Source organism: Lepisosteus oculatus, chromosome 20, assembly GCF_040954835.1.
Source record: "Lepisosteus oculatus isolate fLepOcu1 chromosome 20, fLepOcu1.hap2, whole genome shotgun sequence".
Taxonomy (NCBI): domain Eukaryota; kingdom Metazoa; phylum Chordata; class Actinopteri; order Semionotiformes; family Lepisosteidae; genus Lepisosteus; species Lepisosteus oculatus.
This window is the reverse complement of record NC_090715.1, coordinates 7,594,379-7,621,671: the sequence shown is the minus strand read 5'-3', so window position 1 is coordinate 7,621,671 and position 27,293 is coordinate 7,594,379. Positions and strand designations below refer to the sequence as shown.

The 27,293-nt window shown below is 33.4% G+C and overlaps 1 protein-coding gene across 2 annotated transcripts in view; it reads left to right on the top strand.

Annotated features, from left to right (window-relative positions):
- The window catches only part of cdh8 (cadherin 8), an 85,421-nt gene that overhangs the window by 32,652 nt on the left and 25,476 nt on the right, over positions 1-27,293 (top strand). For both annotated transcript variants that reach the window (XM_015368375.2, XM_006641368.3), the window contains exon 3: positions 2,465-2,759. In XM_015368375.2, coding sequence (XP_015223861.2) covers positions 2,465-2,759 — 295 coding nt within the window. The remainder of the gene's footprint in view (positions 1-2,464; positions 2,760-27,293) is intronic.

The following is a 27,293-nucleotide window of genomic DNA, read 5'->3' as shown; positions in this document are numbered from 1 at the left end:
TGAGAAAATAAAGAAAAAAGAAAAAAAAGGTCTGCCTAGAAAAATAAAATGTAAGAGTACAGCATATGTCATCTAAAAGGGCCCTATAATGCATCAGTCAGTCATATAAGTAGAAATGAACAAAATGCTACTCAGCGTGAAGTGCCTACAATTAAAATGTAAAAATATATCTGTACATATTCAAGCATTATATAAGTGATCATGTGGATGATTAATTAGTCAAGGCACAATTGTTATGTTAATTCTATCTGCTGTGCTTTTTATGACTTACTAAAGTAATTTTTAGAATGTTTTAAACATCTCTATGGCAGCCCATAAATCATTTCATTTTATTTTTCGCCATTTTTACTTAACTATTCATCTATCATGCCATTGCTCAAATGGTGTTTTACCAGAGTCATCTAAGCATCATGAATGGTTTTATTAATACAGTTACTGTGGATTTTTGTAAAAGAGAAATCAACATTTCTATAACAGATATGACAGTAACATTAGTTTGTCACAGGTTTCCTAAGACAATTCAAAGCAATCACACCTGAAGATCTTGGAGAAGCTGTTAAATTGATCCAATTAAACAAGTAAATATTTAATTCAGTGTCTTGTAGACGTAAAACGTGCAGGACATATTAGTAGTGTACATTTGCTACCATTAATTACATTGCCATACATTGTTGCAGCCATGGGTAAAATTCCTTGGGTGCTATATTCTGTGGAGTTTCTACGTTCTTCCCTTTTTCTTGTGGATTTCCTCCAGATGCTCCAGTTTCTTCCTACAGACCAAAGACACGCCGGTAGGGTTTACTGGATTCCAGGAAAATAGTCACTAGTGTGAGTGTGTGCATTGGACTGGCATCCCATCCTGGGAGGATTCTGCCTTGCACTCAGTGCTTAATGGGATAAACTCCAGCTTCCCCATGACCCTGTTTTGGATAAAGCAGTTGCAAAAATGTATGGATAGACCAGAAATTAAATGAAAATGTGAAGACTCACTGGCTCTCCAATACAAGAATTGGACAGCCAAGCTGTAAACCAACCTTCAAACACTGTCAGATTACTTAGTGCTTTATTTTGTCTTCCATGTTGCCTTTACAAATGAATGCCAAATTTAGGGATGGCAGAAGTAAATGTTTTGCTGTTCCTTCTTCCTTTTTTGTAAGAAAGATTTTTCCTAAATACATCTATCTTAGAGACCCCTGTCTTTAATTTGAAGGCTTATCTTTTTTGACAAATGTCACACATTTAGTCAGCTTTTTGTAAAAGTAAAATCTTTAGCCCAGAAATATCTTTTTTCATTTGCTTCAGTTGTAAGCTTTTAGAACCATCCCACTGTACTGAAAATTCTGTTACCTTGAAAGGCAGTGACAGCTGACAGTTGACAAAGTTTACTTTTATTTTTTTATGCACTCAGGGCTCATGCCATTCAATGGCAGTAAGTTCTGGCAGACACAGTGTTGAAAGAAGCCATTTCAGGTTAAGGTGTTGTCTTTATATATCATTTTCATGACATTTTTATTTATTTATTTTCAGAACCTGAGTAAAGGGTATCTCTTCAGTGCTTTGGCAGTAGCATTTAAATCTCCCTTTCATTTTCTTTCTTGGAAATGTCGATGAAAGAGGTTGCATGTTAATACTTAGGAGACACACAATATGGAAATCTGCAGTCTTGACCCACTTTTTTATGGCAGCTGTCCATTTCACAAATGCAGTATTGTCATCTCTATATATAGAATTAAATGACATGTATCTTGGCACAATCAAAAAGGCTAACTTAAGAGGTACCTAAGGTTTTGACCCAGACACGCAACTGACGGATGCATTTAGCGAGTTAGAGTTGTTGAGATGTCAGCAGTACAAAAAAATAAATCCAATAATTAAACTTGACTAAAGTAATCACTTATTATAAAATACAATTTACTGTCTTTTATAATTCAAACTTTAGAACTCTTAATAAAACTAATATTGTTTTTTTCGGGCTGTTGATTAATTCTGTGTGTGCAGTATGTATTACATACAATATTTTCCTTTTCTGTGCATGTTGTTGGGGTACTGGAATACCTTGTCCCATAATATATGAATTATATTCACAGGAAATTCATCCAGTCTGAAGCTGTCTTTAAGGAATATTAGAGGTTTTTCCTTGTTCTTGCCTATTTCTGATTAAATAAGATCAAGCATAATTGTTGATATATAGATAGTTGAGTGTTTCATTGGATAAAACATTAAGAAACAATTGATCAAATTTGGTAAATCATTATGTTTAAGTGTATGATGTACTGTTTTATTCCTCTTAGCACCTGTACTATAAAAATAAATGCTGGAACCCTCATTGTGATTGCATTTTATCTATTTTTAAATGCAATACTTATTTAATATTGTTATTCCTTGGACTTTGAAAAATGAAATATTATTGGTAGGAATGTTATTTAAAAGATCTAACATTATCTGTGTTTTTTTTTATTCTTAGCTCCACACTGATTTGGATTCAGGAAGCAGAAATATCAAGTACATTCTGTCAGGTGAAGGAGCAGGGACCATCTTTGTAATCAATGAACTGACAGGAGATATTCACGCCATGAAGAGACTTGACCGGGAGGAAAAGGCTGAGTACACACTCACTGCGCAGGTGATCAATAGGGACACCGATGAAGCTCTAGAGCCTCCTTCAGAATTCATTATCAAAGTTCAGGACATCAATGACAACGCGCCAGAATTTAACAATGGGCCATATCATGCCACAGTTCCAGAGATGTCTCTTGTGGGTAAGACAATTCATTTAATATGCACAGTGCTTGCTTTGTGTTTTTTTCCTGAATTTCAATATTCCACTTCATGTACATAGGAGATTAATTTCTTTGTGCATTTTACACATTGCTGAACTTTTCTAACCTCATGCACAAGTTAAGGACATGACTAAACTGGAATATCCATGACATACATTCAAATGACATTTATAGTTTTTCATGGGCATGATTTTTTTTTAAGTTCCAGTGGATTTGATAACAATATTGGGTTTCATGGATTCCACAGTACACATTGCCTTTGAAGATCTTACAGAATCAGCCACTACTGTCAGGGCTTTTACATTCTTATGCTTATTTAAATAATTGATTACTGTTTTATATCCTAATCAATAAACAATTTCCCCTTTTAAGAGGAGAGACTCTTGACAGCATTTGGTACTCATTGTGAAATGGATCCCATGGTTCATGTCCATCTAATGTTATTCTCTCGGGCTTCAATATATATTTTTTCATACCCCATACAAGGCAAAAGATTCTGCATTAGATTAACAATAGTTATATTTTTTGATGAATGAGGGAAAATTCATTAGTTTTAAGAAAATGTTTTAATCAATGAATTATAAGGATACTAAATGAGAAGAATGTGGTGTTTTAAAACACAGTTTAAGCTGTTCACAAAAATGAATTAGTATACATATTCCTTAGAAATTACATTGCTGGCATTTGAAATTTATGCTAATACATTAGCTGCTCCACCTCTTACAGTGCTATCACAAAAAAAAAAACTTTTGGCATTCTGTCTTAACGTTATAGAAAACAAAGATAGAATAAGATGCTGGTTACTGCAATGGTTTCATAGATAAAAGACCTGTATCGCTACACTGCTCTGACAGCATAGCAATTCCACAACATGTTGTAAAGCATGACATGACTGGGGTTGGTTTTGTGTTGTTTCTTTTTGTTATGTGACAGAATTCTGTGTGCCTGCGTGTGGAGATATTTTGCTGGGGTAAGGGGCAAGGAGTAGGGGTGAGAGGCATATTTATTTTATTCAGTTGGGATATTTTGTGTGTTTTCTGTGTGTATTGTAAATGATCAACTTTAAAACAGGATCAAGGAAAAACCCGCACCAGTGAGAGAATACATATACAGTATCTAAAGCATATTTATAGTGTATTTATAATTCTTTTGTCAGAAGATACAAATATTTATCCTCTATATATCCTTATGAATTTTGTTCTGTTATTATCAGTTATCAGTTGCCTTCATTTAAAATACAAAGAGAGAATACTATGCTATCCATTCAATGTAATTACTTGCAGTAACCTGAAAGTAACCTGAAAGTCGTGTAATTGAGCTCAAAATGGGATTTGACTATAGAAATATAGAAATTTGACTATAGAAATATAACATTTCTCTTTCACTGTAGGAAGCATATTTTGCATATGGATATTTTCTTTTGTCACTGTCAATTAATTAAACATTAGTTGATGTTTGCGCATTTGTTTGAAACACTTACTATATGGCTTGTGCTGATCTTCTAAAGTATTTATGAGTTGTGGGAGAGAGCCTTGAAAGAAACTGAGCGCTCTTTGAAAAGAATAAACAAACTTACATTTATAATAATATTTTTTTCATCTTGTGTTTATAATATGCTTTCAGATGCATGGAAGTCTTGCATTGAAGGTTAAATTCTATCAGATGGAAGAAAAATGTAAAAATAGCACAATAAAATGCTTTTCACAACAAATTTTAATATGCAGTATATTACAGTACACTAAAAAATCTATATGCTACTCCCTAGAAATTCCAATAGTGCTGTCACAAAAGAGATTGAAATAAAATGTTATTAACACCAGGAGGGCTATAAGATAGTAACTGTTCTCAATGGGAAATGTATTATAATTCTTTAAATATAAAAAAAAATGGAAGTAAAATACCTGGGAATAAGAAACTTTGATGGACTATTAAGCATAGTCTACGATATTGTTACTGTAGTCATTTGTATCCTGGGTTTCTGTCAGTAGAGTTTTTCAGTATTCAGTAAATGCAGTGTGTTGTTTTATGTGTGCTCAGGTCAGCTTTTGCATTCGTAATGATTAGTGCTGTACATGGGTGGATATACAATAACACTGTGTATTTTCTCAAGAATTAGAACTAAGAATGTAGAATTTGTGAACCATTTCTTTTAAATGACACATGTGATGTGAAAAGTTAAAATAAGTTACTGTATACAGTATACCCAGAGACAGATTGTTCTATTCCTCTTCTTTACAATCAGAAGTAAACTCCAGTTTTAACAATATTAAACAATGTACTAATTCCTATGGCATAATTTCTATCTGATCTATCTATAATTTCAATTATACCATTTTGAGGTCACCACAGCTCCTGACAGGTTCAATTATACAAAATCAAATACTTGATGCTAGTAGACTGAAACTTTCAAAATCAACATTGGTTTTACGTAGTGAAAAAAAGTTTCTTTGATTGTTTTATGAAAAGATGAGAAGATGAGTAGATGTCTAAAGCAACAGATAAATAGACCATTGGCAATTTCCAGTGACTACCCCAAATGTATTCAATGCTATATTTCAAAAGCTGAATCTATGACTGAAAACTCTACTGGTTGAAGAAATGGAAGATCTCTATAAAATGAAGTTGAAAAGCATTTTGACGGGAAAATACATTTTCATCTTCAATTTCGGATTAGAACATTAGAAATATTACTAGTTCTTAATAAATATGTATGAGGCATTTGATCAAGAATATACCGAAGTTAGCTGACATGGTGTTTTGTGATGATTATTAGGAATTAAAGAATCATTGGTACTTTAACATCAGCTTTGTGTCCTTTTTTTCTGCTAAGTTTTCCTATCTATGGCATTTCTTTGAAATTGCAACAAACAAAATTGCAATCCATGTTAGTCCTAGATCTTTACCTGTGCAGTTTAGCATTCACAACAAGTATGTAAGATCAATTTCAGAATTTTGAAGCATTAAAATTTATTACATGTACTGTAATCTTGTTTTTTTATTTCTAATATACAGTAAGTGGAGAAACCTTTGCTTTTGTATCTCTGACTCTAAGCTCTTTTGGGGCAACTACAATTACATAACTACAGCAGAAAAGATGTTCATTAAGTGATGTTTTGAGACATAAATGCAAATATTATATTATGGCTGTAGCTTTGTTTATAAACTCATCTAAGTCTATTATATTATTTGTAGTCACATTTTTATGTTATTGATTTTTCAAACAAAATAAAAAAAAAAACTTCATATTCCTCCATCCCACAGCCCCTCAGCTGTACATTTGCTTATACTGTGATTGTAAGTCCTGGAATGAGAAAAGACCTCATTAAAATATCTGTTAGAGTGTGAATTGTTTTGTCACTCAAATGTGGAGAAGTGAAAGGCTTGTAAGGAGTTTATGATTACGAAAAATAGGAAAATGGACAAGGCATGTCTTATGTGATTTTGTGTCTTTCCATGAAATGCCAAATATAAATTGTGTATTTATGAGTCCAAAATGCAATCTATAATATCTCAGATGTACCCCTGCAGATATCAGATTTTAAAGTCTGTACAGCAAGATATCACACTTTCTTCAAGTAGATGCCAAGATAAAGGAGTGTCAAGATAAACCAAACAGACAATGAAAAAAGGCACAGAAATTAAATTGAAAATTGAAAAAACCTTTTAGGCTGTAGAATGCAGTATACACAGGGGATGTGCCCATATGTGATATATACGGTCTCTTCCCTTTTCATTTGAATTTTGAAAAATCTAGAATGCAGTCTGTTCCGATAGGCTAAGCAAGGAGAGAGTAGAATCATTGTACTTAAATATCCAAGTGAGGAAGCAATTTTTTTATGAAGATGTGAGTTTAAAAAGAATTGAGGAAATGAGTCCATCTGTTCAAGTCAGTATCTTCCTGTTTAAATATTTTGTTAAATTTGTTTACTGTGATTGCATGAGATATGTAAATTTTAAAACCAAAGTCTCAGAGATGTTTAATCAGTGGTACAGCTGGAGGTAGACAGGCTTTCTTCTCATCAGCATTTAATGGTCTTAATGTGGACTTGGACCAGCTAATTTTAAACCCTGACAGAGTACCAATATCAAAATCATCAAACCTACTGTAGCAAATAAGATAGGAAAACACTGTCTCAGTATAACAATCCTGCATATCATCTGTATAGAGCAGTACCTGATGTGGAAGTAATAGAAGTAGCAGTAGTAAATTGAAGAACTTTCTGAGCTAGAGGTTTTAAAGACAAGATGAATAATACAAAGAAAAGTGGACATTCCTGACAAGCATCCCTAGAAAGAGCAGAAATAATCCGTTTTTTTATGCACTTTAAAAGGAAGAAGAAGAGAGCAATTTCCCATTACAAGGCAAAACAATTTAAACAACTGTGGGTGAAAAAGCAAAATTAAGGGACTGACAACAAGAGCTCTAGACTTTGGGTTCCATTCTTTAAAGTTTAACATTATGGTCTCATTGTCATATTCTGTTTCTTCTGGAGATGTTGTTCCTTAGTCATTTGTAATGAAAGAGTTTTTAAGCACATGCATTTCGTTTTGTTTGTTGATCATTTAGACTTAAGGCATGGGCATACTTGAAGATAGGATATGTGATACTTACTGGGCACTCATATTTGTTTAACCAACTTTAAACAAGTATGTTAAGTTTTGAATAATCATTTCTGTTAATTTTGTATAATTAAACATTTTATTACATACAAAGGCAACTAATGAAATAAAGTATTGTGATGCTTAAAAGTTGTCATTCTGCACAGGATTTTACAGATAAATCTTTGAGGTGAACTATTTTTTTGTTTAAAAAAACATGTTTTCTAAATAAACTGTATGTATGTGCTCTTTTAATCTCTGTGAAAAAAAATATCTGAGCACAGTCACAAAATACCAATACAAATAATTTTCTACACAGTAATATTTTGCAGGGGCCGTTTCAAAGGATTTCTCTTACATGGTCATTGCTGAGGATGTGGAGTGCAATTGACTTTCTGATTGAGGTTTGACAAAGGTCTTCCCACCTGCTATAACTGAAAAGTTATTCTGTAAGCACCTATAAGACCTGCTATATTTAAATGCCCTTTGTAGATTTAGTGCTGCAGTTTAAGGCCTCATTGTCTTAATTATTTTCAGAACAATTGCCATTATTGTAATTAGGTATTAAAAAACCAGAGCAGGTCCCGACACATGTCATTGTATTTATGCCTGCCTAACCATGCAGTTTTCTTAAAAAGCAACTTCTTGGTGTATTATTCACATTGATGGTAGGCTAGATTCCAAATTACACATGATGTTCTGAGGAAAAACCTAAGGTTTTTAATGTATTTGCACTAAAGAAGGACAATAAGGTCAATAAAAAAAATCCAATTCTAAGACATACTTTGCCGTCTGGAGGGGATGCTCATGTTTATTTAGGAGGAGCTAAACCATTATCTCCTTTAACACTCTTTTGGCAGAACCCAGTGCTCCCTGAGGTATTCATAGGCTCACAGTTTAAACTACGAGTCCAGAAGGGGATTAGCAGGTTGGAACACTTTTATGTGAGTACTGTTAATATGCCCTTTCATGATTTGGGGGATAAATACTCTCAATCTGTCAGACTCTTTATTTTATCATTTACATTTTGATACTATGCATGTTATATACAGTGTTTTGCGGCATAAATAATAATGCAGTTAAAGTAAAAATGCTTCACAAGTAAAGTAATAATGAGTTCACGAATGACGAAAATTACATAACATGAGAAGAGTTACAATCAACAGGAGTGCATTCAGCCAATCTAGCGCATTTGGTTGCTAGTAGCAATGAAAGACAATATATTCTGTTTCAAACAAAAGGATAAATTGTGGCTTTAGTTAAATAAGGCCATCAGTATATAATGTACTGTATGTAGAGTATACTGTATATGTTAAAATCTCTCCATGATGGTGTAAGGTTTATCAAACATTTACTTCAGTTTGAAAATAATGTGCAGTATAAAGGACCTAGGACAATCTAAAAAATAATACATATCACTACAATGAGATTTATATTTGTTATTGTTTTAAACTCAGCATGGTTTATCATGGTATCTAACTCCAATACTCACTTTTTCTCCAGAATTGTTTAAACTCCAGAATGAGTTGTTTTTCATTAAACATACTGTAAGATACAGCAACAAATAAGGACACCATGCAGAAAATAAATCTACAAAATCTACTAAACTGTAAACTATTAATATATAATACTCTTGTATTTTGAATAGAAGTATTTGAATTTAAGACTAACAGGAAGATTGTTGAGATTAGATGACTTTATATAGTACATCTTCTGAATATAACCAGATAGATCACAAAATTGTTTAAATTAAATTATAGATTCTATTGAAAATGATAATTCACAAAACTGGAATCAAGCTATCCCACCTTCCATATAACAGAGGTGTGAATGACAATAATTGCTACACAGAAGAATTCAGACAACGTTTGCCATCTAGACTTTCACTGAAATGCCTATGGGAATCTTGCAGTATGTTCAGTTCATAATCAAGCATGGCAATAAACTGGTGGAGAAACAGATGGCAAAGCATTACTCCTTTCTTTAGAGCAGGCAGAAAAATCTTCCTACAAAAATGTTTTACAAATCATTTCAAGGTAAATGTACGTATGTATTTTTAATATTGAGTATTAAAGTACTCAGTAGTCAAAGTAGTAAAGTAGTCAAATATACAGCAGAGCAGTGTTTGTTTGTTTTTGTTTTTACAAACATGAGAAAAAAGTTAATTCCTATAAATTCTATTCTGTATAAAATCTAACTGTGTATTTCTGTATTTTAGGTCTTCGTATAACAGTATTTAGCTTTGCACTGTCAGAAAATTGTTTCAAAAGATCTGTCAGCATTATTTCTTGATGCTAGCTTATCTTATTCTGGCTACTTATTGCCTATAGTATGATTAGTAGCTAACAAGCTCAATTTGAATTGATTCTTAATTTGAAACTGCACTGGGTAGCCCAGCTGTTCACTTACTTGTTATTAGATTAAAATGCAAACAGCAGATGTACTATGTTTCTTGCAGACACAATATTTATCGGTCATCTGTCTGTGTCTGTATAGCTGTCTGCTTGCTTGCCTGTCACAGTAGCTTCATATTTCTATGCTTAAAGGTTTCTTTTTATATGAAAATATTTTTATTTTTCCTGATGCATTGTTTCAGTTGTCACTCACATTCATTCCTTGAATAAATCTAATGGCACCAAAATTACATGACTCAGAGGAAGTGGCACTTTATTAAATTATATATTTTCAGCAATGATATCCTATGAATATTTCTGAAGTCTCATATACATATATTTGGAAATGGAAGGGACTAGCTGTGTAATCTCATTATCTTTCATATTAAATGTAAAATGTCAGTGCTGATAAAATGTGTACCACATTTCTATCACATTTTGTGTATATCTGTATATACAGTATGAAACAAAATCTGTCAAATTTACTCTTAATAAACAACATATCCGTGATTGTATTCTAACCATGATTCACGATTATGATTTGATTATATTATGAATCATGCATGAATGAATTGTCTAGATAAATAAAAGCTGCTCTTCTAACTTTCAATTTAATGTTTTACCATGATGGGCTTGTAACAAGTTTAGATATTGCACTTGAAATACCTCTTAAACATTGTATTTGCCTATTTTCTTTTTTTGTTTAACTTGACCAGTCCACTGGTTTCTGGGATTTGGGCTGTCCACAAATATTTCTATTTCCTCAAGACTGGAAGAACATTTTTTCTGGATATTTTTATAGTAAATAATTTGTAATATGTCACTATTGAAACACATTATTCATATGACTGTTCATGGAAGCTGCAGGTCCTTCACACTATTTACTACAGTAATGTGTCATATTTTAGAAAAAGAAAATGTCATGGTTTGTAACTGGATACATTAAAAGCAAATGTAGGCACTGTATCTTTAATGTTTTGTGCAGTTGTATGAAAAAGACCCATATCTGCCTGCCAGGCACCTTGTGCACATCCCAAGCTGAAGCACAGGTCAGGGCTAAGAACTCATTGTAGCACAGCCAGTCAATTCAGTCCCCTAACCTTGGATGTGACTAGAATTCTGGGTCTGGAAGGCCTGTAGCAAGATGAATTCCGATTTAAATAACCAAGCTTTTTTTTTTCCCTGTTAAAACTACTGCAGTGCCAATAAAACTTCTTGGTGACTTCACTGCTTGGTTTGAAGTGTGTAATAACTTCCCACTCCTGCTTAACAATACAACAATACTCTCCTGTGTGTTTTCTTAATTTACTAATTAAATGCGTATATTCCAAGTAGAAATTTATTATACATTATTATTGGCAATTTTTCTTTCTTTTTTTATTAAGAAAGTGTGTTTCAATACAGATTTATATACAGCATTGTAATAAATCAGCTCTCGGGGATAGTGCAATGATTCCAAGGCAGGCACTTAAATCCAGGCACAGTCTTGTGCACAGTGAGCCTAGGAAAAACAGGGAACTAGAGAAGGGAGATTATGTGACAGAATCCTATGGAGTTTCCAAAACACGGAGTCAGACAGGTGGGGTATGTAGCCAGGTAGACATGAAGCAAACACACCAGGGAGGATCCTGGAACTCAGTCAGGAGTGGAAGCAAGAAATCAGTACACAGCAAGTTAGACAAGGCACAAGCAAAGCAAGGCAAAAGTAAAGCATAGCTGAGTACAGCAGTGTGAACAGAGACTCTCAGAGGAAAACCAAATCACAGGGCCTTGAGCAGGGGTTCATCCAGGACTTAAATACCACGGGTGTTAATGGGGTAATCGCCCATTAATGGAGGCAGGGAGTACTGACGTACTGTACAGACAGCCCCAATGGCTGTATCAGCCCATGTGGAGACGTGAGGGTGCAAGCAAACAATTGCATGGGTATTACAGGTATATCATTAGCTTGTGCTTTGTATTACTCTACGTCTAATCTGCTTGAAGGAAATCAAGACTGCCTTTTTGGAGGGAGCTTTGTGTTATTTAAATACTGCACAGTTTTTTGTGTCTGAAGACCAAAGAATGATTTCCAATAATTCTAAAATGTACAGTCTGCAACCACACTTTTCAAGGACAATCGAAGTAGTTGTGTATTTCTTGTCATTAATTTCCAATGGTTGTCAGAACACTTGCATTGCTCCTTTCCACATTCCTCCAGTTTTTTATGATCGATATGCCACACACCTAAAGTATTTGATGACGCTATAGAGGGTACGAAGTTATGTTAAACATATAAGGTAATCACCGAGTATGATCACTAGTCATATGTAATAAGCTAATATTAATATATTTCAGCTGGAATAAAAATGAATGCCCACAGTTTATTATCACTATTTTATAACTTCAAAAGTGATATTTCATAACACTCTCAAAGAAAGATTTTTTAAATTAATTGCCAGAATGCAGAAATAACACAACTATTGAATAATTGTCTAGAAAAGCACTATTTGAATGCAGATCTTTATTTGCAGTGGTTACAGTTTGCATTTTTAACATCATCACTGTTTGGAAGAACAAGGAAATTGCTGGTACCTTGTGCAAAACAACAAGAACACATTATTTGTATTGGTATATTTTTTTTACTGTCACAAATGTAGGTTTTATGATACACATAAAATAAGTTATTTAAACAGTGCAGCGATTGACAGTGGCTTAATCCGTCCTGTTTATTTTATTCCAGATGCATACTCCTGGAGTTTATTCAGTATACTATAAATTCAGTAGTTTAAAACACAGTGCCAAACAGTGCAAAAGCCTCTTAAGGTCTTTCATGACCATGGGGATTCATGCAAATTTAGGTCATTCAAACTTTCTGTGGCATTCAAGAGGCAACATGAATTGTCTGGCAAGCAGATGAGGCTGTGTTAAGTGTAAAAAAATGAGTGTGCCCAACTCTTTCTGTCAAATCATCAAATACAATGCTGTTTAATTTAACTGTTCCTGAGGTAGTCAAACCAGTCAAGGATTTGTTGCAGGAACCAGAAATGTTCAGAAACATTAAAAAGGAAAACTTCTACTTTAAGAAGACATTTTATTTATTTAACTTGCATTAAATATTTTGGTTGATCTGAGATGTCATACAATTTTTAATGAGGGTTATTGTCATTTAAATTCCTACTGTAGGTTTTGCTTGGATTATGTTTTGGGGAATCTTTAGGAAACGTTGTAGTTCCTTCAAGACAGGATCGCCATCCTAAACAGGAAAATGTAGATCAAGTGTGACTGAAGGGAACTAATGCAAGGATGTCTAACATGTGAGGTACTGTTTGGACAATGCAGGTATTTACACTTTATACTTTAGTGATCTTAACTGTAGTTGCAACTGTTATCTTAAAATGATGTGTTCAAAGAGCAAACAAGGACATCCATGGGCTCTAAGGAGTGTCTTACTATTAGGAGCTAGGATAATTACATCTTTTTAGTCTCGATCAGCAATAACCACAAGGAAACCTGACTGGAGTATTTTCAATCAAATAGAAACTAAAGGAAAATGCACTTAAGATTGAGAACAGATGGAACTTTATTTACAAAAGAGACTGTTGGATTCTAGAACAGGTTCTCCAGTCATGTTGATTAAGTTGGTATTCAAGGCTTCTTTCAAGAAATGGCAGGATGAATTTCTTAGATCAATGAGCTGCTAACAACCAAATAAACTAGATGGGCTGAATGACCTCCTCTCATACACAAGCTTTCTTATAATCTTAAAGTTAATAAGGTAAAGTGCACTAAGATAGGTCTCCACTGCCAATATCTGGATTTTAGGTTTGTTTTTGTGAGACTGTCTCATTTAGTAGTGTGTTGTATTACTTATTGCACTGGCTTACAATTCTAGTCTACAGGGTCAGAATCCAGCAGGAATTCAATGTCTCTTTAAATCGCTAACAGCTTAAGGCTGTGGAGAAGCAATAAATTGGTCCAGTTAAACCTTAAACAGATCAATTTAGCACTTCTCCCAGGTGAAGATCTGTTTATAATTTAAGTAGACCTAGAAATCTTGCTAAATTCCAGACTTTGAGTAGCGGAGCTAGCAAACTCAGTTTCTCACAGTTTCAAATCTACAGTTTCTCATCTATCAAATGTGACCAGAATAAACCATTTTAAACCGTATTCAGCAGGCTTATGGAGACCAAGGATGACATCTCAAGGGGATACATTAAAGCAACTTATCAAACGTGACCCTGAACCCCGAGCACCCAAAAAAAAGTGAACATAGGAGTACATAAAAACTTGCATAGAAGAAACCCCACTCTAAAATCAAACCCTGTATCCTACCGTACAAATCTCCACCCTGCTGCAATATATTGTACTGAAGAAATATACAATTGTGTGTTGTGCATGAGTATTAATAGTATGAGAGGGCTCATCATGGGAATTTGCATATAGGTTAAGCACCTTAAAAAAGTAACATTAAAAATACAAATGAGACATCAAAATCAATTTATACTTTTTGCACATTAATCATGCTTTCTTCTTGCATGAGTCATGCTTTCTGTACATCAAGTTTTCCACTTGCAGGAAGAAAGCCTGTCTGAATGGAGATCTACAGTATACTGTAAGTCTATAAAAAAGCTGATGTCGATAATCTGTTTATGACAGTTTCAGCAGCCCCATCATTTGAGGGGTGGCATTGCATGACTTTGTTCTAAATATAAACTAAAAAAGGCCCTTAATAAAAAGACATATAGCCCTAACCCTAACAGAAGCAATTGACCAACTCACTCTATCAAACTGCATCTCACTGACAATATTTTTTTTTAATGTTAATTCACTCATGATTTGTAGCATAATGAATGTTTTACAGTTTCAAATACTTTGAATGGATGTGATAACAGAGAGTGATAAGCAATATGTTTAAAGGATGCATATTTTGTAAGTCAAACACTGTATTCTTTGCAAAGTGGTTTGCAGACCATAAATTACACTAAAGTCTTTAGTGGATAAAATGTTGATCTATTTTGTACATAAGACATGCTTAAGCCTTTCATAATGGTGTGCTTCAGGTCCAACGATTTGTTTTACTGTCTTACTGTACAGTATATAGAGGGTGTTGAATTCTAGGTAACCTTTTCCTTTACTTTTAGAGTGTAACTTGCTTTTTTTAATGTTCTTTTTTAATATTTTCAGGGAATCTACTGATTCTGGCTCTTGGTGGCAGCATTTTCAGTTCCGTAGCAAAGTTTGTAATTTTTTTGGAATATTTGTACCTGCATTATTAATGCTCAGAGTTACTTACTATATCCATGTATTCCCCCAAGCCTTTCAAATTTCTGTCCCAAATTAAAAGCAGGGATTAGTTGCTGTGGTTTATGTGTTTATTTTATTAATTTTTTCCTTTACAACCAAGGAAATGTTTAATCCGAGTTCCTCAACATCAGAAGAAAATGTTAAAGGAGGAAAACTAAACCACTTAAATATTTATTCCCCCATCCCCAGAAAATATAAAATAGAAAAAATGAAGTAATTAATTAACAAAATTAATTGTCCCTGGAGAGGGTTTTAGCGGAAAACTTTTATATAAATATTATGTACTGCAGGCTCTTAACAAATTATTAATGTACAACATGTGCAAAGAGTATGTTGTGCACATAAAAATGTAGATCAGTAGGATGCATTTATATTCCAGGTATAGATCTATGCACCATTCACCTAAATGAAAGAAGGGAAAATGTCCAATACAGATCTAATAACAAATCGTTCTTTAATTGCTTCTTCCTGAAATCTGTAGAAGATTTTTTAAACTAAAGATTTTAAGTTGGCATATACATTACAGTATAAAGTCTGTAATTTGTAGCATGCATGTAGTATAAATTTACAATATACTGTATTACTTGTACAATGTCCTCCAAACCTATTCAAAATCCTAATGAAACAAGATTAATAAACATCAAATTATAAAAAGATTGTCACATAGATTTATGTTTTTTTTTATCTTAAAGCGTTATACAGTAATGATAAGAGCTTTGTACAGATTGCAGCCATATTTGTCAAAAATATACAGAAAACACAATGGTCCCATTAATTCACACCCCTATAGTTAGTATTTGGTGAATTCTCCTCTAGCAGAAATGCTTTGACTTGATGCATGTATCAACATTCCTCCATGTAGAATTACATTTGGTTTCCATTAGTGAACTGCCGTCTTGAGTTACACATTTCCAATTGGAACAAAGTCTGGAGATTTTTGATTTTTTCAGTTCTCATTCACATGCTTTTTGACAAGTGTGAGTCACCTGTTTTTGTGGTTCATTCTCAAAAGAGGCTTCTTACTTACATCCCGGATGTGAACGCCAAATTCATATACTATAGGCAACTTAGAATTTTAGATTTTAAAACTTTGTACCTTTCTGCTATATTGGTAGCCTTAAATTTAATGTTTTTTTTTCCTATTTCACCAGGGGTATATGTATAATTACACTATGCCCCATTTTTATTATTAACATTAGTGTTGTAATTATAATGGTAATGTTATGATAATGTTAAATATGCTTTGCTGTGCACACAACAACTGTTTATCTGTACATTTTTTCTTCTTGACAACTGCGTCTTGGTATCTGAGTGTTTCATAAGTGTTGCACTGTGAGTGAAATATTGAGTGAAACGACTCCATCCCAGCAGTGAAATATAGATTAGCCCTGTGGGTTCAACACAAAAGTTTGTACCAAGGAGTCTCCAGCTGCTGTAAAATACAGCAAAGAGTATCAGACCCATAGGAGAGCTTTGTGTAATTGGTTGAATTATTTACACCTTTACTGAGGACACCTCTTTGAAATGTTAGGAGTGGGAAGCCACAAATGTAAAGTTCAAAATGTAAAGCAGGTTTACTGTAGGTGATAAGATAGAATCCACTACAGCTTGTGTGTGTGTTCTCAATGATGGATTACTAGTGAGAAAGTGCTAGAAATCTTCTGTGGGCTGAGCCATGGATTTAGTCACAAGTCACGTAGAATACTGTATGTTTGCATTTACCTTTCTACTGCTCTTTGAAAATATCTTAACCCTTTTTCCTTAGATCCTTTTCGATTAGTTCTATTTCCCCTGATCTTTAAATGTTAACAACAGTACAGTATTACATAGCTGTCTCCTCCAAGTGTAGTTATAAACTAAACTTATTGTTTTGTGGACACACTGGCTTAAAAGCTTTGTGAAAGATTCTGTAAATGGTGCCCAAAGATTAATATTTAAAGGCTAAAGTGAAAATCTTCAGATGATGACATTGTATTCTTATTTATGCTCCTCAAGGACAGGCAGCGCCCCAAAATTTTATTGCCGCATTATCTGTGGACACTTTGCACCACTTTACTGGATTTTGTGGCTTCTATTTCAAGCTGCATCTTTGTCAGTTCCCTTTATGATTGCTGACCTGACTCTTCAGCCACATTCTCTGTCCTTGTACCATCTGGTAAATTCCTCACTTTCACATTTCACAATATTCATTAGTCAAGTTCCAACCTTTTTGTGTATTTTTAATTTTTTGCCCATAACGTGGAGTTGAATATTAGTTTCTCTCTTTGATTGAATAGTTACATCCATTTATGGTAAGCCTGAACTGTAAATTAACTAGTTTTATAATATGTACAGCCTCATACTGTGTTTTTAGTCTTTAATCAAAATCATATTGAATGCAAGTAATTTAAGATGAAACATTAATCAGGATTTTATTTTATTATTGTTTTCAGTCTTAATGACTTCATATAATCTCTAGACTAATTCCTTTTACTTTAAGCTAAATATTCTAAGATATTTTAGGTGGAATACACACACAAATCATTTTGTCATATCTGCTCTTTAATGTCTTTGGTTAGCAGCAGAAAAAAGCACTGTAAAAGAAAAGAAAAAGAAAAGTAATTTCATCATTCTTCATTTCAGCTAGGTAATTGATAAAACATTTACTATATATACAGTATTTGGATATCCAGGTATTTATATTTATGTGTGTCTGTTGCTTATCTCAAAAATAGATGCTAGGAATATTGTTTGTGAAACCTATGCACACATACACATATTCTGTCTTAAAGATCAGTTATCCAGTGTAAAGTACAGAAGCCACTGAGACTGAATTGACACCATCCTATGTAACTGGAACTTTTTTCAACACTTATGATAGCTCAATGTATCCATAGACATATGTTAATAATGCTCTATTCATAAAGAAAGGTATTACTGTATAACACTGATTTTAATAAAGTGCTAGTGATTCAAAAGTGGACGGTGTAATTCTCAAAGTTCCGCAAACAAAATGGCTTTGCAGTGGAACTAATTAAAATAAATCAGTGCCATTATGCTTTACATGGCAGCATCTCTTGCACTCGTCTGCAATGAATAAAAGATAGTTTTAATTGTTTTGCTCAATGTTTCTTGTAAATGGGTTGTCAGTGCTGCGTTCAGCTGCCTTTTTGTTATGTAAGGCTTGTTGCTTGTCAGCCTCAATGTTCATTCAAGCTAGGGTTTCCTCTGTCTTATCAAAGACCATTAATTGCACCACAGAAGTGACACTGCAGGCATTTTTTGATGCTTTCTTACACATCATAAGCCTGAAGTCCCTTCTCAGTCATGGACTCATGGGAGCAATTTACATGATACTGACAAACTTCTAATGTTAATTTTCTTCTTAACCAGAGTTTCATTTTTCATCTTGCGTTTTTATGTAGCAAAACACCTGCTAGGCTTTTCCTTTAGTGGATTTCTTGACCATCATGCTGACCCTTCTGATTTATTTCTCCAGGGATATACTTAACCTGTATTCTGCAGTCTCTGACTTGAGAGCAGCTTGGCTAAAGGCTTGAGCTATGAGCTCTCTACACTGGAGGCAAGACTCATATCTGAACAAGGCCTTTTTACACATTTGTATGCATATTATTTGTGCTTTCTTACAAAACACCACTTTTTAAAACACTGCTATTCCTTGTCTGTTTTGAAATTTTAAAAATCTTTGCTAAATATAACACTCTGCATGTGAAAAGTATGTGGAATCACATTTAAAACCAAGGACAGGAATCACTTCTTCTAACACAAAGGGTTACCGGAGTATGGAACAAACTATCACACCATGGTGATAACACACCATGATACCCTGGTGTGTTACTAGAATGGATGACATACTTGGATCAATTAACTGCAATCTACTAGACAAGCAGTATAGAGGGAGTGGTATTGTCTGTAACCTTTGTTATACTCTTATTTTCTCATTATGACACATTGCAATGTTCAATTCAATTCAACTTTATTGTCATTATACTTACACAGGTGCATAGTATAATGAAAAGTGTTTCTCATTAGTTACTCAGGTGCAGTATATAAATAGGACAGAAGATAAGACAATAGACAGTAACACAATAGCAATAACAGTAACGTGTAAAAACATAACATACAGTAAATAATATGTAATCAAGTAATCAATTCATTTTGTGTTCCACCCAAATATCAGGGTAGTGTCTGTATTTTTTAAGAAAACCTTAATAAGTATTTTTATTAATATATTGTATCTTATGTGCTGTTTTTCAGGTTAAATCAAAATTAAACATTCTTTCAAAAAACATCCGCAGTAATACTTAAATTTAGAAAATATACTGTATTGTATATCAGGATTTTGCATCAATCACAAAACGATCTACAGTACTAGCATACTAAGCTGTGTTTCTTATAAATTAAGGTTGTTTGTGAGTATGTCTAATTCTATATATCTGGTTTACTATTTATTATTTCACACAAGTAATGTATACAGTTCTGCTCCCATGGAATTCTCTGGTAATTATTTAGGGAAAAACACAATCACCATTTAAATACATTTACAAAATATTTTAGCAGTATTACATACATTTACGGTGCCAGCAGCCACATCAACCTGCAGCTCTCAACTGGCTACCCACTGGAGCTAAGCAGGGTTGAGCCTAGTCAGTACCTAAATCGGTGACCTCCTGTGAAGCTATGGTTGCTGCTGGTGTTAGTGGGACCACCGGGGGGCACCCACCCTGCAGTCTGTGTGGATCCTAATGCCCTGGTAAAGTGGCAGGGACACTATACTGTCGTGGGTGCCGTCTTTCGGATGAGACGTTAAACTGAGGTCTTAACTCTCAGTGGCCATTATATATGACCCCTTTAGTTTAATATCATGCTCATTATCATATTTAATATCAGTATACTAGATGCATTTATCCAAGTTCTCTCTTTAAAAATGGTAGTCCTCAGACACTGTATGGCAACCCCCTATTTTGCTTCTTTACAAAAGAATTCCCTTAATTCAATGATTTTTTAGGCACACTTCATCCCACTATGAGTCATGTGTTAGCAAGTTAAGGTATACATTTTTAAACCAGTAATTCTCCATCTGAATCAACATTTAAAAAAATTCTAGTTGTAAACAAGTTTGGGAAATGCATTTCAATCTGCCCCTTCTTATGTTGAATCTGATTGACCCAGATTTGAGAAAGGTGCATACTGCTGTTCTTTACTGAAGCACTCACACTGTGCAAATTTATTAATGTATAACATGTCCACCTGGCTAAAGTGAGAAGAGACTGAGAGAGGTAAAAAAATGCTGAATCTTGGTGAAATTTGTTTAGTTTCATTTTATTTTGTTACTGAATAGGAATACCTAGATAAGATGTTGTACCTCTTACTTTCACAAGCCACTAGTATACAGAAACATCTTAATCACATTGTGAGTGCAGTTTGATGTACAGTGCCTGAAGCCCAAATTGTATAATAGGTGCTCTGAATGTTGTCTTCTCATGCTTCACTGCTTATATGAATATACATGTGACCTGCAGACTGACAGGCAAAACCTCACTGTCTTCGAAGAAATAGTGGCTCTGTTTGCTTGGTGGTCATTATATACGATGTTCAGCTCTAGACAAGCATGGTAAAATTAAGTAAAACCCATTATATTAAAACAGTTAAAAATTGAGCTAATTTTTTTCAGCTTGTTAAAACATTGCAAACATTTAATTAAATAGTAATGCACATTTTCTATTTCAGAATCAGTCTCTAGTCTTTACTCTTTTCTTCATTAAATTAACACTTTTATCTCACATTTTATTTTTTTCACATTATTGGATTATTCTCTTTTTTATTTCATGTAGACTGAAACATTTTTGTTTTTTCATTAGTTTTTTTTTGGCCTTCCTTTATTTTGTTTGTTTTCCAATGTTTTCATCACAAAACATAATATAACACATTATTAAGTGCTTGTGCTAATGGTTATTAAATTAATCAACACCATTTTCCCCTTTAAACTTTCACTTTTTAATTCTTTTCACTTGAATTAATTCAGTCACTGCAAATATCTTTGGAAACTATCACTTAAATGACATGTCAACAAAACTACTATATATCACTTTGTAAAACTCTGTATCATCTAATTTTACAGGAAGAAGATGAGTAGTGTAGCTCTACAGGCAGAGATTTATTTTTCCTTATTTGTTTTAAAACCTGTTTAGTCCCTTAACTCTTTAAAGTTTATAGCTGTTTTTGGTTCTGTCATTTTACCTGTGCTACAGGCATCAAATAAACTAAGAAACACAATAATCTACAATTGAGTTCTGCCCATCAGGGGCAAAAATCAGGATTCTCTGAAGCATAAAGAGTCAGAGAGTCTCAGTACAATTTTGAGGACAGACAAGATAATCTATACTGATTTTAAACGTCACACAGAGGAAGATTTCTAATCCCTCATTTATTACCTGAGGAACTGCTGAAAATTCTGCTAGTGTACAAGATGAATAAGTGTGAACCATTTCATGGTCCACTGCTTTAGTTTTTTTTATCCCACAAATTCATAAGCGTCATTGTTGCATTACCTGTTCATTGCATGCCTTTGAAGCAATCAGAAGCCTGGAAGACAAATCATCTCACACAATTATCAAAACCATTAGATCATTTTCAAGTTTACAGATAGATGTTTTAGCACTTATAGTAGTTTTTTTCTTTTCATTAAGATTTTCTATATAACAAAGAAAACTATAAAAATGTATTAGGGCAATAACACCAAGAAAGCTGACTGTAAATGAATAGCTAAATGGGTAAAGCCCAAAACATTCAGTGCCGATTATCAAACATAAAACAATCTCAAGCTGCTTGCGTGGATTTTACATTATTAAAAGTTGTAGGATAAATTCTGTAACTATACATAGTACTGTACATACAATTAATGTACTGTGGTGAAGCAGAATATATTTTTGCTGGCCTGTGTTTTTCATTCCATAGATTAATTTTCCTCTGCTCTTGGTGTTTTTTTAATTTTTCACACTGTAGTAATTTCATTCTTGCAAGTTTAAATCTCTTAATATGACATTCATAAATGAGGTGGCCCCACTGTGTTGACTTGTAACAGAATTTGCAAAACTACAGTCATCAATACCAATATTAAAAGAAAAGTGAAATAATATAACTTGTGATTGTCTTAGGTCTTGATATTGTAAAACTTGACATGACAAGATTTTCAGTGATATAAATTTCCCAAATCTTAACCTTAACTTTCCATTTTGTCAAAGTACATAGAAAGTACATGGTGTTAAGTATTAAATGTAATAGGTTTCTGCTTTATCATACATAATTCAAATGTGACAGTCTTTCAGTCCTGCCGTGGAAAAATACTTAAAATATTTTGTGGTGTATTAAGCAATAGTGAATGAATAAATGCAAATGTTTGTACCGTACCTTTATTATATCTTTATAAACAGTTCTTCTAACAAGAGGGAAACAACACAAAACCCTAGGTTATCTAAAACAATAAAACACAAGAAAAGCAATAAACGTGCCTATTTATGTACAGATAATATTAATGCCCTAAATTAGAAAGTGTATGCAAAAATGTTAGAAGTACAGTATATTAGGAATTTTTATTATATTAATTATATTTATTAACTAGATGGAATATTATCTTAATCTAGTTAATAGTATTTAATCTAGTATCTTGTTTAGTTAATCCAAAAATGGGCTTCTTGCTATAATATTTATACAAACATTTTTGATGATATAAAAGATTGCTCAATCAATATTTCATACATTTATTTGATATTTAATATTGATTGAAAAACTCTGCTTACGTGGCTTAATCTGCTAATAGGTCAGTATGTGGAACCTTAAAGCTTCTGCACATCCAGAAAATGAAACCTATTGGCAATATTTTTAAGTTTCATTAAACATTTATACACACAGGAGGAACATTGTTTTCTCTGATGTTGTTGAATATAAATACTATAGTAAGGCCTCCAAAACTTTTTCTTTAATCTTCTGTGTATACAGTATACGCAGTATACAGTATGTGTGTACTGTACAAATACAGTAGGTTGATCTAGTATGAATATAAAACTAGAATTCTTTCATTGCAGTTAGGGGCACTCTGATAAATCCCATGATTGCAAGCTTCAGTCATATTTGACAGACATTGTAAAGGTTTGTTAACTGTGGATTGACTGACAGATACATTACAGTGCACTTCAGCAGGGCTGGTAACCTTGTCAGTAAGACAGAGAGTATCAGCAACTGTGGGTTTTAGTTAAACCTTTGTGCCTCACTACTGGTCCTCAGAAAGCCAGTAATACAGCCCACAGTACATGGCAAGTGTATTTTTCTAGTGTAATAAACAAGTGTAAAGCCTGATAGCTCTTTTTAAATCATAAAGGTGAAGGCCATGCTGAAATATAGTTCAAGCACCCCTATACATTTTTATGTTTATTTTGAATAGAGTTCGTTTTGAAGAAAATCCAAGTTTGTACTGTATCTAAAGTTTTATATAAAAGTAACATTAAGAAACAAGTAATAGGTTTATTTCATGCTGAAAAAAAGAAGAAAGAAAACACAACGTTTCGGCCGTGGAGCCTTCTTCAGGTGTGCGACACACCTGAAGAAGGCTCCTAGGCCGAAACGTTGTGTTTTCTTTCTTCTTTCTTTCAGCATGGAATAAACCTATTACTTGTTCCTTTGCAGCCTACGCATGCTAATGCAGCTACCTACCTGAACTACTACAGCTAACATTACTAAAGCCTAGTAATGATGAAGATTGTGTTACATTTCAGTATACTATAAATTCTTGAACAAAAAGCAACAAAGAGCACTTAAAGGTCTATCAATCTGAAATAATTGATTTGTGATACTAAACCATGAACTCTTAAGCCATTTTTATTTACTGACAGTACTGCTGTCGTGTCATACCATGCTCACATGGATATTGAGCAGTATTGCATATACTGTAGGTTTTCTGTAGTGTGAGACAAGCAGAGTTTTAACATAATCTAAGATAAATGATTGTTAAAATATTAGTAACAAAACACACACATGCACACACATGTCGTAAACGGTTGGCTGATTTTGGTAACACTGAAAGCATGCTTCATTTGTTCTTATACTGTATTCAAAGTGATGCTAAGTAGCAATCAGAAATAATTAAAACCATACAAAACAAAATGAAAAACAATTGTCTATGAACGTGAAAATGCCAAATTCTTTCAAATATGGAAGTGCAAGCAGTCATGTTCTCCACCCTTGAAATGATGTTATTAAATATGGTTGTATATATGTATAAGAATTAGCAATATAAAAAACACAGCACCTTTTTGCCTTACCTGGTGGCTTCCCTAACAACTGAAACTTAATGAACAATACAAGCAATATGTATTAAGAGCCAATCTATTTTCTTCTCCACAGTGATGGAGGAGACCTGCTGCTTCCATGCTGACACAGCACCTTACTTTGACAAAGGTTTAATACATAAAAAATAAGAAAACAAAAACAAAAAAGAGAACCCAGTGCAGCCCAACAGGCTGAAGATTAAAATAGCTGTCATGCCAAGTCACTCAATAATAATTACAAGCAACAGGCTGTGCATCACATGCAGTGTTACCACCAGGCCATCAACAGGGAAACACTTGCCTTCCTGTGTCATCATTGGTGTTCCTTGTTTTAACATCATTCCTTAATCAACATTTGAAGATACCTGCAGCTGGCCTCAAAGTTGTGCGTAACTATTCTTAGCATTAGCTGTCAAGCACCAGAGCCTGTCATTTAAAAATAATTACCGTACCATCTGCAGTCTGATTAAGTGCTTTTTATTTTAAGAAACAACAATGCTTTTTGCATTTATATTTGATATCAAAAACGTTTATTGGAAAATGTCTTCGTTTGAAGCCAGTCAGCTCATAAACATATTAATATTCCCCCTTCTGTGAACGTAATAATACAGAAACATAACTTGAATACATATTAAATAAAGGAAGCAGATAAATACATTAAATTTGTTTTAACAGGAAAAAAACAGTCAGTAGAGAGTTGTACACAAATGTATGCAATATCTTTAAGATAAATTACAATGCAATTTTCTTTTACATTATGAATGAAATACAGTACTCATACATGTATTACACTAAAATAGTAGGCCATATCTCTGGAGCAGTGTTGCAGTAATGAGTCCCCTTTGATACAGCGTCTTCATTGTCTTTTTATTCCTTTTTTAAAATTTAGTTCTCATCTGGTCGTGTTTTGAGACATTTATTGTCTTTGTGCAGTGTAATTATAAAAAAACAAGTCCTGTAACTGTTTTTTTTAGTTTTACTTTGTAGTGGCCACTATTGTAAATGATTTAGTGTAGAAAAAGTAGGGTGAGAGAAAAGGTCACTAGGTTTATGTCAGCATTGGTTATATTACTGTGGCTAAAGTCAGCAGCGGTACCCTCTCAAACATTAAGAATTTATACTATAGAACTGGACTGTGGTGTCAAAGGATCGACAAAAGTAAAAATCTCTGACCACTTTGTAGATGGTTTTTGGGTTATTATTAATATTTACATATTAAAATGCTACATTATTACAAAAGTTTAATGTCTTACTAATTTCTATATTCAATATATGAATATATTTAATTGAGAAGCTATTTTTTTGGCTTTTGCAACACTGGAAATACAGCAATACATTATGTGACATTAGTAATCAGAATTAGATTGCATGAATTCTGATTGGAAAGACAAAAATGTCTCAGTGGGTAAGCAATCATGTAAAAAAAAAAACATTTAAAACAAATTGCAAAATGTGAGTTGACCATTTACTTTACATCATCATCCATTCAGCAATAGTAAGGCTTCAGCCTTGAGGTACAACATGCACTTGACACAGGTTAAATTAACTGCTAATTTGGAAGCCAAATACAAAATGTACAGATAGTAATTAATAAATTACTCTTGGCATGAAAGACGATAATGTATAACGCTTACATGCTTTCCTTTCTTAAAAAAATAAAAATTAAGTTATGTATTAAGTAAATGTCTTGACAATTGTGGAATTTAATTTTATTCTTTGATACATATTTTGTAGTTAGGGAATTCTTCACTTACTGTATGAAACTGACTTAATCACTTTCACACTGTTTATTGCTAAAATGCAATAGCTCAGGTACATGGGTTAACTTTGTGCTTTTAACTATTCAATTTTAATAGAAGTTACATATACTCCTCTAGGTTTTGTTTGATGGTAAATCCCTACATTTTTTCTGCTTCCACTCCTGAGCATAACATTTGCTACAGTGTGCTTTACGGGTAATTGGTCAAGGCATATCTTAACCCCCAAGAATATGGGTCATTTCTTTTTTCTTCTAGCAGTAGTTCACCATCTAAAACCAAAAATAAAAGTTATACTCATAAAGCATAAGCTTTCCTGTTTTTCAAGAAATTTCAGGTGTATAAACAGTTACAGTAGTTGAGAAGAAACCATACAGTATGTACAGTATAAAATATGTTGATATTATTAAAAATATCATAAAGTTTTGCATACAAAATAATCATGTATCATATCTATGCATTTATATACGTAAACATTTCATAAAATTGTTCTTTTGCTAAATGTCTTCATCACAGCAACATTCTTGACTGGGTGCATTTGCTCTGTTTGTGAAACATTTTCCTATTTACACTTGTTTAATATGAACTTTATCAACTTAGCACTTAGTAGAACATCTGAAATATGGGCCAAGACTATTCTAAGAAGAGTTCTGCTTTTAAACCCAATTCTACAGTATATTCTGAGCCAGTGCAATCAGTGAAGAAAGGCTGAGTACATAAGCTACAGTATGTTGTAGTAACCCAAAAATAATCTTAGGATCTAAGCAGGTGAACTACAGAAGGGTATTTTAAGTTTTCACCAGGTGCACCACTGCTTTCACTAGCAGCCAAAAGCTAATGAAGGGGCATGGTTCACAGTGCCAGTTGAAATTCCCATGTCAACGGGTTTGGAACAGCAAACTCTTAGTAGAAACAGCATAGCTAATGTACCTCATCATTAGAGGAAGAACATATTTTTACAATGTACAGTACATTCTGGGCCATTTACAGAGTGTCATCAGAAGGTACTTTCAAGCTGATTTATAAATCAAGGTATGTGAACTCAAATGTCAAAGCATAATTACAGTACTTTACTGTATGTTGGACATATGCCTATTATACATTGGATATCAGGGCAATTAATGTGTACATAGAACTATAGGGGTGTCAGATACT